Source organism: Ixodes scapularis, unplaced genomic scaffold (genome assembly GCF_016920785.2).
Source record: "Ixodes scapularis isolate PalLabHiFi unplaced genomic scaffold, ASM1692078v2 PGA_scaffold13__105_contigs__length_92229423, whole genome shotgun sequence".
Classification (NCBI taxonomy): Eukaryota; Metazoa; Arthropoda; class Arachnida; order Ixodida; family Ixodidae; genus Ixodes; species Ixodes scapularis.
This window is the reverse complement of record NW_024609839.1, coordinates 84,521,870-84,537,100: the sequence shown is the minus strand read 5'-3', so window position 1 is coordinate 84,537,100 and position 15,231 is coordinate 84,521,870. Positions and strand designations below refer to the sequence as shown.

Genomic DNA, 15,231 nt, shown 5'->3' with positions numbered 1-15,231 from the left:
AATGAAACCTCACCCGTTATCAGGATTGCTCACATCTACGACATAGAAAAAATGACAAGGTAATCTCTGTCTTTCTGTAGATCTTATTTCAAATACAAATTATATCTTTAATGGATGGAACGTATCCGATGGAATGTAGATATTTTGACGACTCATCCTTTAATCTCACTTTCTGTAACTTTGAGAGTAGTTTTTCTGCAATCCACGTTTACACCAGGAGTAGCAGTAACAACCGCGACGACCTGGAAATCTTTTTTTGTATCCTTGAGCATGCGCTTTGACACGTTACTTTTCTGATACTAGGATTCCCGAACATGCTGAACCACCTTTTTTTAATGATTATAAATGCGCCAGTTTAGGCAGAGAAAGTAAAAGAGGAGGGGTGTTGCCTTCTATTTAAGACACAATATTTCTTGGTATATTGTTGAAAATTTCTTTGTGATCACAGCTGACACTGAGTGCCTTGTTTTAGATGCTGAAACTTGTTTATAGACCCACTGGTAATAAGGAAGATTTTTAAAAATTTTTTTGGAAGACCTCCAAATTATTTTTAATTATGGGTGATACAAACATTGACCTACTTGAATGTTATAGTTATGTAATAGAGATGAATAGTCTCTTATCTGCTTGGGGATGTTCTAATGCTGCGACACTGCCCACGTCAGTGACTTTAAAAACTTCTAGTTCAGTGGTTCTCAACCATCGATGTTTCGCGGACCCCTTGTGGATCGGCAGAGATGGAGGACCCAGTTCGTGACGAGGGGAAGGGAAAGGTATAGGTTAATTATGACAATGATTCATTGAATGGATATAACTAAGGGCTAGTTTGAAGTAGACTTTTCTAATTGACATACAGACGAGAAAACTCATCCAAAAATTGGAACATTTCATCTCAATCTAAAAAGAAAAACACCTTTTATTGCCAGGCTTGACTGATGAGGCAGGGCTTCGCGGACCCCTAGAATGCCTTCGCGGACCCCACAAGGTCCGCGGACCCCCATTTGAGAACCACTGTTCTGGTTCAATAAATATGTGCATAACTAATCTCAATGCTAGGGAAGCCACATCTGGCGTATTTACACAAGATATAAGCGACCACATGCCAGTTTTCTGTCCACCATCTTTCTTTTGTGGCTAAAATACATCGAAAGGCGATAGTTACTCCCACCGACGCATAAATGAAGAATCACTGGAAATTTTGTGTCCTGCTTGAGCAAACTGGATGAACGTCCTTTTGGAATGTGACCCTAACCTTGCATATGCACTTTTTTAAAACAAATTTAAGCTTTGCTATGACGTTGCTTTCCCGCTTATTCAAGTAAATAAATGTCAAAATAATATATGAAAACCTTCGATCACAAATGATTTATATTGACATATTAAGAAAAAAGATAGGATGTACCATAATTTTATTAAATGAAGGAACCAAAATCTTCTCATCGAATTTAAAAATCTTCTCATTGAATTGCCGATGTCGTCAGGCGGCCTGACGGACGTTTCCGACGCCATCAACGGCGGACATTTATGAACCAGACGTGATGCACTCTCTTCATAAATGGACAGCGTACAATTATTTTATTCTATCAATAAAACATGAAAAATGAAGATGAAATGAGAACAAAGCAAATGTTCTATTTCTTCTGCTTAGCACTTGTTGGTTGTTACTGCGTCTCTTCTCTTCTCTGCAACTTTAACCCATGCTGCTGTCATCTTCCATGGTGCGCTTAGCTCCCAACGATTGAGCGAAGGTTGTTATCCATTACGGGGAGTGCCAGAGGACGGAAAAGGTACACCCGACGTTTTCGAGCAGAGCTTTGACGGCATCCTCCGGGCTCCTCTACAATTCTACACTGGGTAAGGCATCTCAACGAGGAGGAAAACATCCAAAACAAGCCGACAAAAAGCCGTGTCATCACCGAAGCCAACGCAGAAAAATGCGGTACTCTGCCTCCAGTCGACGCAGAGAGCACTGCTGACATCTGGCGACTGTTGTGCCAATCGGATGTCTTTTATTAGCACATGGCCACTTTAAGTAGGAATTTCAAGTTTTTCATTTCCAACTTTTTACTCGGCCAAGGTTGTGCAGAGAAATTTTTATACTTTTAATACACGTTTGCCGGCCACCTCTACAAAATTTTAGCACAATATGTCTAGAAACCGATTTATGCCATCTGTTCAAACAGCCACGGATCCTTTTGACTCACCCTGTAGAAACTACTAAAAAACTCGGTATTCAAAAACTGTAAACAAATAAGTTACAGCTCCAAATTATTCTGAATAAACAAAGGTCGAATAAGGCCATTCAAAAGAGGGGTGCGAGGTCACGATTAACGCAAAAGTAAAACGGCAGCAAAAAAAACGGAGGACCAGAAGACGAAGTGCACAAAGTACTGACCTTCGGCTGACTTATTGGAAGAAAACACAAATTGGACAGGCATCATAGAGCATCAAGAAAACATCAAAAAGGATATCAAGTCTTCTTGTGCTCCATTTTTTTGGCACTGTTTTACTTTTTTGTTAAGCATGTACCACCAACTTGCCCAGCTTTCCACCATATTGCAAGGTCACTCCATTGCCATTGTGTAGTACCATGCCTCGATCGGTAAAATATTTTTAAAAAAAAGAGCGATGCTATATGCACTACGTAGTGCACTTTGGACGGAAATTGCTATATGCACTACGCTGAGAGCTCATGCCGCTCGGGCCACCCTTTTTCGAACTGCGCGTGTATCACTGGGGAGCTCGTTAACCCAGCCCCCCGCCTGCGTTCACGCCGCTTCGCGGCGACAGTATGCGGCTGCTAATTAGAAAAGTTAAGCAGTACACGCCGCTTCACGGCGTCCAGCCAATTGGTCCAGCCGGCAACCCAAGCCCCGCTGTCCCCGATCTGCGAAGTCTGCAAAGTTTCGTCGACAACATTCGGTGTTTCTTTTTTTTTTTTTTTTTTAGTGGTCATCGCAAAAAAGAAATATAAATATCGCCAAATGCCTCGTCAAAACAACGTTCAAGAAAAAAAGAAAAAGAAAAAAAAAAGTTAGAATCACCGCGATTCGAACCTGCGTCCACTTGCGTACAAAGCGGACACGCTAACCCCTACGCTATGCCACCGGTTGGAAAACTCGTTGCGATCATTCATTTTATACGAGACAAACGTAGTGCATATAGCAATTTCCGGCCTAGCTGCACTCTGGAGTGCATATAGCATTACTCTTTAAAAAATTGCCCTAGTTTGGAGGCATACAGACTTTTTTTTACCATACATCTGCATGTCTTTGATAAATAAATATTCTTCACAGAGCATGCTACAGTGTTACTGAGACCAAAGCTTGCGTCCAGCCCGCGAGAGAAAAAGAAATCCGTCACTCAAAGGGTTAATTGTCACTTGGCTAGTTGGTAAAACGACTCGCAAGTACCTTGAAAAAAAGGTTGGTGCCCCCCCCCCCGCTCCGCCCCCTTTGTGACTCCACTGGTGGAAGGTATTTTGCGTCGCTGCGCGGCATAATTCACCACAGAACTTACTGGTTATTTGAGAGCGTGGCACAGCTCTCTGCTCTGGACCCAGCCAAACCAAGATTTTGTCTGGCTTCTTGCTCGTTGAAGCTTCAGAATCAGAATCTGTAAAGCATAAACACATTCCAATTTCTTAGGTACACGATAAATTCAACTGAAGCGCATCTGCAAGAGCTTGTAAATCGGCCAAAGGGCAAATTTTGCCGAAATGCGGCTCCTCGCCGTCGCTGGCACTCACCTGATGAATCGCGGGAGTTTTGTCCAGGTGCAGTCTCCTTCCCCGCCATCCCGTCGGCTTGTGTCAGCGTTTCAAAGCCGATTCGCAATTCCTGTAAAAATATATATGTATACATACATTTTTTTAATAAAAAGAAACAAAAAGCGACTTTTGCTACTCGAATAGGAAAGCGAAAACGACCACCTCGCGCACACTGCTTTCTTCGAAATTGATCCCAGTTTACGGGGAGCAGGTTGACAGACCTTTTGTATCGTGAATACGCTCGAAAAACACCCGTAAATTGTCCAGTGACCTTTAGGCACTCGTGACTCATTGACAAAGGAAAAAAAAGAAAGGGCGGCAAAGGTTTTGGTGGGAGGCCCCGGGCCAAGAGATTGATTCCGAAAGTAAACACACACCTGAACAGGTAAGCACCGGAGCTTATATGTGTTCGCTCACTTCTGTCGACATTTGACGAGACCGAGACGAAAACGTAACATAGCATTCAAGGCTTCCGTAAAGATATGATTAATATGGAGCCTGCTACAACTTGGACAAGCCGGCTGTCACATTCCATTCAAACTCCGAAACGGCATGTGCCTTCACGTCTACACACCCAGCACGGTGATCACGTTTTGAGGCTAGTTGGCGACTCTAACCCATCACAATATTGTACCATATATACACAGTTCAAATGTCGAAGCGCGACGAAGTCTGTAATTACTGACAATCAGCACAGTAACTCAAGATTCGAGCTTAAACTGGAACTTCGCGCCTTTCCGCATCGCATTTTGTAAGCTGGCAACGGCGAACGAAAGTGAAAGGAACACCTGATGGGGCATGAACATCCTCAGATTTTCACATGATCTCAGGACTTTTTATCCCCGGCTTTGAGTTTTGTCATTAACGCAGTAACATTAAAGTTTTTAATAATAATTTACTGTGCGCCAGGCAGGTTTCTAGATAAATGTTTACTTATAAAACGAAGCTAAACTTTGCAACTCATTGTAAAACCCGATACGACACTCACGCGCCTGTGGAAACAGTTTCGGTTTCGAAAGTAGCTTGGTGTTTACAGCATCCTGACAAGCGCAAGACACGCGTTCGTGCGCTCCAAGCATCGTTCAGAGCTACATGCTTATGCTTATAGCTCCGGCTAAGTTATATACACTTCCAATTTTTACAAAGGCACAGCCCAGCTGGTGTCAAACAGCAGACAATCTTTTCAACTCAAAGAGGCGCGAGCTTTGTGGCTACACCGCAAATGTGAAGGCATCTCCCTCGCCTCGTATCGCCGTCTGTCTTCGTCAACAACAGAGTGGCTCTGCGCGGCGTGTCAGCTCCCACCCTCTAATAAGGTCATCAGCCCCTCCAAGCAACGGCCCGACCATTCCCAGAAAAATCAATGCGACGACGGCCTTCCCTGTTCGCCTGACGATGATTCTGTGGGTGGTAGCACCGGTAGCACCCCCGCAACCTCCGGTGCGATTACCGTGTGGTTCTCAAACGTACGTTCCCTAGAGAACTACTCGAATTCCAAGCCCTGACGTCTTTCCTCCCGAACACGATCTTTGCCGTTTGCGAAACATGGTTATACCTCTGTTTTTGATGGGAAATTAATCGACCCCCTACAATTCACTCTTTTTCGGCAAGACCGACCCTCAACCGGGGGTGGCGTCCCACTAGCAATACCAAAACAACTCCCGTGCCGACGCCTATATCACCTGACCCCACCGGGCCTTGAAGCCATTTTTGTCGAAGTCTTGCAAGCGTGGCATATGCTACTTCTGGGATGTGTTTATTGTCCACCTTCGCTCCGGGAACACTCTTACGCCCTTCTGCAAGACAGGATGTATCAGATTGAACACAGAAAGTTCTCTGCATTGTTCATCTTTGGGGATTTCAATAGCCACATCAGTTGGTCCGATCCTGGTACTCCCATCCCATCCGATCCACTAGACGACCTGTTACTTGAGGTATTCGAAACAGCTGGTCTAACTCAACTCTGCGACACCCTGTCCTACATCTCCCGGAATGGCTCCACTTATTTCCTCGACCTTGTCCTGACCAACAACCCCACCTTGTCCCATCGCTGCTCAGTCATCCCCAGCCTCTCGGGCTGCGACCATCAGGCCCTCATCACCACTATCCAGTGTTCAGCACCCAAGCGAATCCTTCAAGCCAAGAAATTAATTCCATCAGTTTGCACGAACCGATTTCTCTCATCTTAATCATGCAGCTAATCCATCTTGCTCCCTGGTCGATGGTGTTTGACAACCCTTTCACTGATGATGCCTACGACCTCTGGCTCAACATCATATATCAGCCATCCAGCGCGAATGCGTTCCTGTCCGGGCTAGTCGGAAGCGAGCTAACCTCCTGTGGATGACAAAGGAAATAGAAGCTCTGATCAGGCGCAAGCGCCGCCTATTCAAGAAAGCACAGAAAAGCCAAAATCCTGCTCATCTTGCCCAAGCCCACGAGGCTCGCAGGGATGTCAAGCGTCTAATCCACATCTCCCACAACAACTACGTGCAACAATTAGCAGCAAAAGCTGCCAGTCAACCCAAACTTTTCTGGACCTACTTTCACCGCCAGCAGAAAATGTCCCAAGCCCCCGTCTTACACCATGTACACCCTACTCCAAACCCAACGACACAGCCGAACTCTTCTCCCACCAATTTTTTCTGGCTCCCCCACTAACTGACCCTGCCACACCAGACCCCTCCCCCGCACACCCCGAGATTCCGCCCCCCCAAACAGTCCCAGAAACCGTGCTGTCGTCCATAGACATCCTACCAAACGAAACGTACGAAGCCAGCTGTCCCGCCTCAACCCCTCACAACGCCCCGGGCCAGATGGCATTCATCCTGCTTTCCTCAAAGCCTGCGCTGGTCGCATCTCCCCGTTCTTACTCGTCTCTTCAATGATTTCCTCACAAATTGTTCAGTGCCTAGTTCTTGGAAAGTTGCGTAACACCCCTGTACAAAGGACATGAAGCCCCCAAGTCTGAAATCACTTCCTACCGGCCAATCTCCACTACCTCTATAGTGTGCCGGACAATGGAACGGGTAATCAATAAACATCTTCTTGTCCACCTCGAACAGTCGAACCTCCTCAGCCCACATCAGTATGGTTTTCGCCCTGGCAGGAGTTGTGAGACGGCCCTTGCATCTGTCACCAGTATGCTTAGTGCCAGCCTCGACAGCCGACTCCCTTGCAAAGTTGTGCGACTGGACTTCAGAAAGGTGTTCGACTCCATTAACCACAACCTGCTCCTACCTAACCTCAAACAGATGGGAATATCTGGCTCCCTGTATGCCTGGCTGCAGGACTTTCTCTCGGGACGCAGCCAGCATGTGTTCTACCAGAACACCCGATCTTCCACGACACCTGTACGCCAGGGAGTACCCCAAGGCAGCGTACTCGGTCCCACCCTGTTCAACATTTTCATCAACGACGTCACATCTTCCCTCTTTTCCACCCCACTTTTATACGCCGATGACCCCACCCTTATCCACCCAGCTTCAGCCCCCTCAGATTACACACGCCTACAAGCCGACCTAGATCGCATTCTTCTCTGGTCAAAAGATAATAAACTTCCCCTAAACTTAACCAAACGCGCTACCATGCACATCACTGCCTCGTGCCAACCCTCAACCCCTCCAACACTTTTCCTGGGCCGAGTAGAGATCACAAGAAACACGCACATCCGCCTCCTAGGTGTCGTCCTCGACCAGCATCTCGATTTCCGTCACCACGTCCAGAACGTCATGTCCAGGGCAAGACGACTCCTTGGCTTTGTCATCCGGTCAACAAGAGGAGCCAGTCCCGATGTGCCCAGGTTGCTTTTCACAGCGCTGGTGTTGCCCATCCTGGAGTTCTGCTGCTCGGTCTGGGACCCGGCAACCAGGCAACTTGTTGCCTCCCTCGAATCAGTGCAACGCCGTGCTGCCTACCTTATTATGAGACGCCAACTTGGCCCCCGAACACCACCCTATCGAGAACTGAACTCTAGGGATCTCCTCCGTTCAGTTGGCTGGGACCTACTCCAACTTTGGCGTCAAGCAGCAACCACGCGGCTCCTAGCCACTTTTCTGCTACCAGACACCTCTATCGCTTTTGCCTCTTCCCTGCGGCGTACCCGCACCGGTGGTGTGCAGCCCCTATTGACCCGAAAGCTCCGTCATTCGCACTCCTTCGCACCCTGTGCCGTGCAACTTTGGAGGTCCCTCCCAGCGGCAATCACCAGTTCACCACCAGTTGACAGTGCCTCGCTACGAACATTTTCGAAGAGCGTCACAGTCCACCTGCAGAGCATCTAACCTGTTTCTCCCACGGAACTTACCCCTTTATCTATGTACCGGTTCTAGTTATTTATTGTTTTTCTTCTTTTTTTTCCTGCCATAGAGGCACTGTGGACCCCTTGGTATGAGCGTAATGCCTGCTCGCAGTTGCCTTACCCTCCCGGGTTAAACCAATAAACAAACAAACAAACAATGTCAGTTGCCAATGCGATTCTATCATCTTTACTAATAAAACATATTGAATGGACACATAATCAATTAGAAAAATGGTTTGTCCGGTTTCTTTGACTTTTTTTCGGGGCACTTGTGTCATCTGCTTTGTAGTTCTTTGTCGTTACCACGCCTGTTTGTGGTTCTCCTCGAGTTTTTGCCACCTGCGGAATGCGCGCCGCTTCAGTCGGAAAGATTGTCTGCTAATGACGCCGGCTCTCGACGCCGTATGCTCGTTCGTTGGCCGCAGTTGGCGCTGCGACCGCTTGCGCCATCTCGTCTCTTGTGCCAAACGACGCCCTATGGTACGAATACCGGTGGCTTCGCTGCGATTCTATAGAAGTTAAGACTTTTTTTTTACTTTTTCCTCAGGTAAGTTTGCTATTTGGAAATTGTATAGAAAAAATGCACCACCTGTGGACAACGCTGCACAAAATCGTAGCGTGATAGGTTAAGACAGTGTTTCTCAAATGGGGGTCCGCGATGGCATTCTAGGGGTCCACGAAGCCCTGCCTCGCCAGTCAAGCCCGGCAATTAAAGTTGTATTTTATCCGATTGAGAAGCGTTCCAATTTTCGAGCGAGTTTTTTCGTGTTCATGTCAATGAGAGAAGTCTATTTCACATCAGCCCTCAGTAATATCCGCTTAATAAATCATTATCATAGTTAACTTATACCTTTCCCTATTGCTCACCACGAACGGGGTCCTCTATCATCTCCGCCGATCAACAAGGGGTCCATGAAGCATCAGTGGTTGAGAACCACCGGGTAAAGAAATCAATTTTTGCACTCGCCTGGTGGTCCGGGTTTGGTTTGTGATCTTTTCAGAACGGGGTCAGGTCAGGCTGGGCTTGAGCCGAAATATTGGCTGGGCCAAGCTTGGTCCGTGCCTCAAAATTCCGGCCCGATAAAATCTTATGTCTGAAGTGCGCGCAAATTAGACACGGTGCAAAAAAGTGTGTGACGTCCGTTTTATTACGTTCAGGCAGTATAAAAAAACACAAAGACCGCAGGTTTATCTCGGTTTACTGACACTACATGAGGTATAAACGACGATCAGCACTGATATTATAGACTTGGTTTTGAAAGGAGATGACTGCCCTCGTGCAAGCAACTGTCACAACCCATTCACACGCCGGTCCCATCTCAAAATATACACGAGCGGTGCCTGTAAACACTGCTGCTATGCGGGAGAGAAACAGTCCTCCAAAACCGAACTGGCGAGAATCAATAAATAACCGAGTTAAACTACGGCAGTTTGGAATCATCGAGCCAAAGAAAAAAAGCAGCAAACACATTTTTTTACACACATACATGATGCTTCCTTTGCCATCTGGAAACAATTGCTTCGAAAAAAAGATCATCTAATGCCCCCATCTAAAAGCATCCGAAATGAAAAAGATACTATTGAAGACAATATTGGTTTCCTCTTCTTACTGAAAAAGAAAAAAAAAGCACGATTAGACGCATGACCCTGAGTGCAGCTTGTCTTGTTTTTAGATAGTGCCAAATCGTACTGAGGTGAGCCCTCAACGTTGCCCAACCTGTCTTATCGGGTTGTTCCACAACACTGTTCCAACACTGCTCCATCACGTTGTACCCTCCACTTAGCTTCAGCCCAACACAACCTCACTGGGTTTCCAATGCTTTCTTTTCGTTCCACTGTACCTTTCTTTCTTTACTAAGGGGACACACCCTTTAGGAGGGTCAACTTTTGAACCCTTGGCTTAAAATTGATGAAATTTGCAGGGTAGGCTGGTCGTCATGCTAGAGGGTGCATAACAAGATTTCAGGTATGTCGGTTAAGTGGGAAGGAAATTAAGGCAGCTTCTATCAGCGACACGCCTACATTGTTTAGTTAATCTATCGTCGGAAAACTATCACGATATTCAAGATTTTTATTTGTTAGATATGTAGCAGAATGCCTAGGAGGTGCGGCTATGGAAAGCTTTTTCTAAAAAATCATTTATTTCTATCAATTTTCTCTTCTGCAGAATTGGTCAACTTTTTGGTCTTCTGTGTCTTCGACAAAATGTCAACATTTTTTATAAAAGGCATCCTTAAAGTGACAAAAAAATTCCATAACCACATTCCTTATCAAATTTCAGCCAGGAAAAGTGAAGAACGAGCCTTCCCTGTATTGCCATTATCAAACGATAGATTGACTAAAATGGAATTTAAACCAAAAAGTGAAACGGAGAAAAATGCGTTCAAAGTGCTCCAAACCCTACCTTTTCTTTAGCTTCGGTGGACAGAAAATAATTAATAAAAAATTAACTATGCAGTGTAAATCAGTGCAAATTTCTGGGAATACTGTCGAGACGTCGGTGGATGTAAATATGTAATTATTCAAAATCACAGTTTTTTGCAGAATATTTTTTTTTTTCTGGGTAGGGTAGTGTCCCCCCAGTGAAGGAAAAGAAAGAGACGTGATCGTGCCCCATCCAGAAGGGAGAGAGAATTCTTTACTCAGCTAAGTTGACTTGCAACAGGAAGTTACGTTTGGTTTGCTACGGAGTGCTTAAAGCCATTAATACTTAAAAATGCCCCGAAGAAGTTCTTGACTGTAGCAGTATTCCAAGGATGTGATCACCCGATACAAAGGCGACCGTAATTCAGGGCAATCCAATTCAACAATCTAATGCCCCTTTTTTTTTATGTTTCAGCTACAATGAAAGCTCGGTCATACGACACATTTTGAAGGTAGTAGTGGCACGGTCCTTAGATTACATGGTCTGGAATCTTTTCGTCAAGCTACAGAAAAGTTTTCTCTAGGGACAAAGCGAAGCACCAGAGGCACAGACGTGGGTTTGGAAAAGGCCACCAAGGAGAGAGTCTGAGAATGCGTAAACTCTTTCATAGAATCTCATGGACCTGTCGAAAAGACAAACAATTGGAACTGTCATCTATAGCTCCGACCGTGTTACGCTACATCTTCTTTAAAAACATAAAACTTTTTGAAGATTTTTTTTTTCTTAATATTTTACTTTATTTTTGCTTTCTTTGCTTCTCCTACTTCCATCAGCACCTCCGGTGGTGACAAAATTTACTAAGGTAGAAACCACGGAAGTTTCGAGACCAGCAAGTAGTTTACCTAAGCATTGCGCGGGTATTATCGAGTAAATCAATCCTTTGAGTGTCTGTATTTTTTTTGTGCGAAAGCATTAACTATTTTATGGAGCGGAGCCGGCGGAGTCTGTGACCGCAAAAAACCGAGAAATGCCTATTCTCCTGTTGGCTGAGCAAAACAGCTTCTAGGTAGTCATTGGCGGAAACTTCGCGAGTGTGCGCGCTCAGCCGCCACTCTCGTAGCAGACATTGCCGACGGGAGAGGGGGGGGGGGGGGGGGGGGTGCTGCGGCCACTTTATGAGAGTTCGCGCTCGGCAACCTTGGCAGTAGCGAAACGTGGGCGTCCACGCCAGTTCACTGCAGACGAACTAAGGGAGCGGAAGAACGACATTCCTGCTTCCGCATTCACAACCCACAAGAAGTGCTTAGGTGTCCTCGTAATGTTTTTTTCCCCCGCACGCCAATGCAAATATTGGTCTTGTAACACTGCAGCATGTTCCGTGAAGAATATTTATTTGTAAGAGAGACATTACTTTATGGGCAAAAAGTTAATAGATGTCTGCATGCCTTTAACCCCCTTAAGTGCCACTTTTTTTTTTAAGTAACCTAAAAATGCCAATTTTTTTTTTTTATTGAAGATTTTTATTCTTTTAGTATTACAGATACAATTTCAATTTATTACCCAAAACTCAGCAGCGGCAAAAAAAAAAAAAAAAAAAAAAGGCACTAACTAAAGCGAGTACTGCCATCTATGATCAGCGCCGCAAACTACTCGGACGAGCCTAGCTCGTTTGTGAAATTGAGGGCAACTGAAAAAACCACTGGACGAGCTGAGCTCGTCCAAGGCACTTAAAGGGTTAACCTATGACATATTCCTCGTATCATACTTTTCGAAACACGGTACCTACTATCCAGTGGCAACTTAACCTCACACCCCAAGGTCACTCTTTTGTGTGGCCTTCTTGGGCCTCCATTTATACGGAAACGTAATTTCCTCCTTTTCACAGCTGTCAGATACCGGGTTCATTAGTAGTTTGTCGGTCTCAGCGTTTGCCATGGAGTGCGGATGGCATAGATTTGCCTTTCCGCAACAACGAAGGAGCACACCAAAACAGAAGTCGCCTAAACAGCAAAACATTACTTGCCACCAAAAAGAGACCACCACAAGATAAAACACCATTTTCATCACTCGCTCGTATATGCCACCAAATCATTAAAAAAAAAACTGACAGCCCAGTTGGGAGGGGCGGGGGGCACAAACCGAAACTGAAACCACACCGGAACGCGCTCAAGAGGGTTAAAATATTCCCCGTCCCATCCCCAAGCCCACCCGGGTCGTCCGCGAGCCGTCCGCTACTTGTGCACGGCGTCTGCCCGCATGTAGATGGTGCCCGGCGGGGGTCTGGAGGCCGCCAGGGACGGGTGCAGGGGCGGCGGGTAGCAGCGCACATGCTCCACGGGCAGCGCGTCCGCGTCGCTCGTCTTCAGGTACTTGTTGAGCACCGCAAAGATCTGCGAGTTGAGCACCTGGAAGCGCCGGATGCGGTCCACCATCCGCTTCAGGGGCTGTCGGGAAGAAGAAGAATGTCAAAAGAACGCCGGTGCTTTTGCCGACCTGCCACAACTATGGTGCCTGGAACGCTTCTCCGGCCGGTGAGTCTAACGCGTCTCCAAAAGCGGTCTTTCGGGTTCCGCACGACGACGTCCCAGAACCGTTGCGCCTGCCGCGGAAGCTTTGGCAACCGGGAGTAGGGACGCTGCGACGACAGTGACGCTTGCGCTTGCTCGCGCTCTCTGGCAGGACTTCTACTACTGACCGCCAGGAATGGCAGATACGACAGCACGACGCGCCAGATTTGTGTCGTCGCTTGTTCCCACTTCGGGGCCACTTTTGACGAATGGGCGGAATGGGACGCACCCGTCAGAGACGCAGCATACCAGAACTATGGGGTGTCCGAGAGCGCTATTCAGTCACAGAAAGAGAAAACATACAACTACCGTAGTATCCCTAGTCGTTGTCCACCCCACTTTTTGGGCCAATATCGATTTCCAAAAAAACACAGAGTCATCGCCTCCGCTACGAATACCCCAATGCGGACTTCGCGATCCGCGTACATTCATCCTACCAGAATGACGCGGCCGCGGACCTTATAGTTGAAGGACGTCCGTGACAAAGTAAAACGAAAAATGGAAAGACACTTCTCTCCACCTCCGCGAGCAACCCCAAAGTCGTAATGCATCCATGCGAAAAGAAAACGATGGAGATAACTCCAAATAAAACTTAGCTTTGCTTAAAAGAATTCCTCCGGACAAAAAAAAAAGGAAGCACCAAACAAGAAAGTTGCGCAAGAGCTTGTGATTGACAAGGCGCCCGACTTGGCCCGACACCAAAATATTTGCCAACGCGATCGACGTCTTTTCTGCTTTTCCAACATCGCTCTTCGTCACTTCTTTAAATCGCTCGCTCGCTCGCTCGCTCGCCCGTCGCGCAGATTTAAGGGCATATGGTACTCTCTTTGAGCAGCAGCATCAACCAAACAGTTTGTTTACATTTTTGTCCGTGTCCATAGGAATGACCCATTTTTATTTACTTTCATTCTTTTTTCCAGAGACCTACCATAAAATCTTGAGAGATGCCCCACCTCTGAAAGGTAACCCGACCACTAGTTTTTGGCACAATGTTCTATTTTCCCAAAAACATTCAATGACAGCCCATGTCTAGCAATTGCAGGGCCTTGTCCAATCGTGACTTAGCAGAAATTGCGTTACTTAGCCACGGCGGAAGATAAGCGAACGTTGCTGAATGAGGATGACAGTCGTCCTCGGTTGGTTGCCCCTCTATGCAAACAGCCACAAAATCTAAAACTAGCATTTTTTTCAACCTTTTTTTGATCGCACACTAAAACTTAGCCCACTCCCTATTTTTACCCAATTCGCATTCGATTTTCGGTGGGCTACCTATCATGATATTACAGTACACTCGCGAAATTCGAGAGCAAAAAAATGCACCACCTAAAGGCCCTTTTGTGAAAAGTTGTCTCGTCCATTGGCTTATTCCTGCTGGCCAGATTGTACTGTAGTGGCCTACACCTAAGCAAAAGAGTCTAGCGCATTACAGAAAATCGCATGGCAGCACACCCCTGGTTTGTGTTTTGAGATAAGCTGCACTCGTAAATTGAATACTGCACCGTGCTTGGAGCACAGCCGGAGCGGGAGGTGTAGGTCGGTCAAACGAGCACTCTGTCTTTCTTAAAGGCTGACCTACAAAATTAGCCCTCTGCCGGGTGGAAGACCGGTTCCCAGTTTCCTTCTCTCCTTCCCCCCGCGATCTTCTCTCTTACTCTCCCCGCGGAATTTGAGCTATTCCTTGCAGAAGGAGGGTCTCCCCAAATGGAAAGGAAGAATTGAGGAAGAGTTTCCCCCTTTGAGACAGCGCTTGCAAACTCCCCGTAGGAAGGGGCGGGGAGGGTGCACTCACGATGCCCTTGATGAGCTCGTCTTTGCCGTCCACGCGCTGCACTCGCAGGATGTGGTAGCAGAAGTCGAGGGCCTCGAAGCGCCGCTGCTGCCCCAGCAGCACTATCATGGTGCAGCCGGCCCAGTGCAGGCCTTCGCCAAACAGCTGCCTGCGTCGCGCAAACGTCCCAGGGGACCGAAATCAGCAGCTGCACCCTTCGGATGGGGACTACGAGACGACGGAACGCGGCAGCGGCGCGGCAGAGAAGGAAGAAAATGCCGCAAACCAGGCTATTGTAGGCGGGTACACGGGTAAGAAAGGATGTAGCTCACAAATACGGTTCGGTGTTTCCAGAGCATACAGATAAGCCCGAGAAATCCTTAAAAAGACACAAAGTAAAGCTGCTCCCAAATAAAAAAAAAACAAGCTTCGCATTTTTGCATTTTTTAACGGTGTTAAAAA

At 46.7% G+C, this 15,231-nt stretch overlaps 2 protein-coding genes and 1 pseudogene across 4 annotated transcripts in view; 1 reads left to right on the top strand and 2 right to left on the bottom strand.

Annotated features, from left to right (window-relative positions):
* The window catches only part of LOC8034773 (transcriptional regulator ATRX), a 65,177-nt gene extending 60,631 nt beyond the window's left edge, over positions 1–4,546 (bottom strand). Inside the window, exons 1-3 of one of the 2 annotated variants that reach the window (XM_040216198.3) lie at positions 4,147–4,546; positions 3,749–3,839; positions 3,520–3,615 (exon numbers count right to left, since the gene is read on the bottom strand). In XM_040216198.3, coding sequence (XP_040072132.2) covers positions 3,520–3,615; positions 3,749–3,797 — 145 coding nt within the window. In that variant the 5' untranslated portion in view covers positions 3,798–3,839; positions 4,147–4,546. The remainder of the gene's footprint in view (positions 1–3,519; positions 3,616–3,748; positions 3,840–4,146) is intronic. The other variant, XM_042290010.1, reaches the window with a different exon arrangement.
* A 740-nt stretch (positions 4,547–5,286) lies between these two features.
* LOC115319153 lies at positions 5,287–6,498 on the top strand (annotated as a pseudogene).
* A 2,697-nt stretch (positions 6,499–9,195) lies between these two features.
* Positions 9,196–15,231, bottom strand: part of LOC8034774 (cytoplasmic FMR1-interacting protein) — a 39,282-nt gene continuing 33,246 nt past the window's right edge. For both annotated transcript variants that reach the window (XM_029978968.3, XM_042290009.1), the window contains exons 24-26: positions 14,791–14,938; positions 12,643–12,878; positions 9,196–9,678 (exon numbers count right to left, since the gene is read on the bottom strand). In XM_029978968.3, the coding sequence (XP_029834828.1) occupies positions 12,666–12,878; positions 14,791–14,938 (361 nt within the window). In that variant the 3' untranslated portion in view covers positions 9,196–9,678; positions 12,643–12,665. The remainder of the gene's footprint in view (positions 9,679–12,642; positions 12,879–14,790; positions 14,939–15,231) is intronic.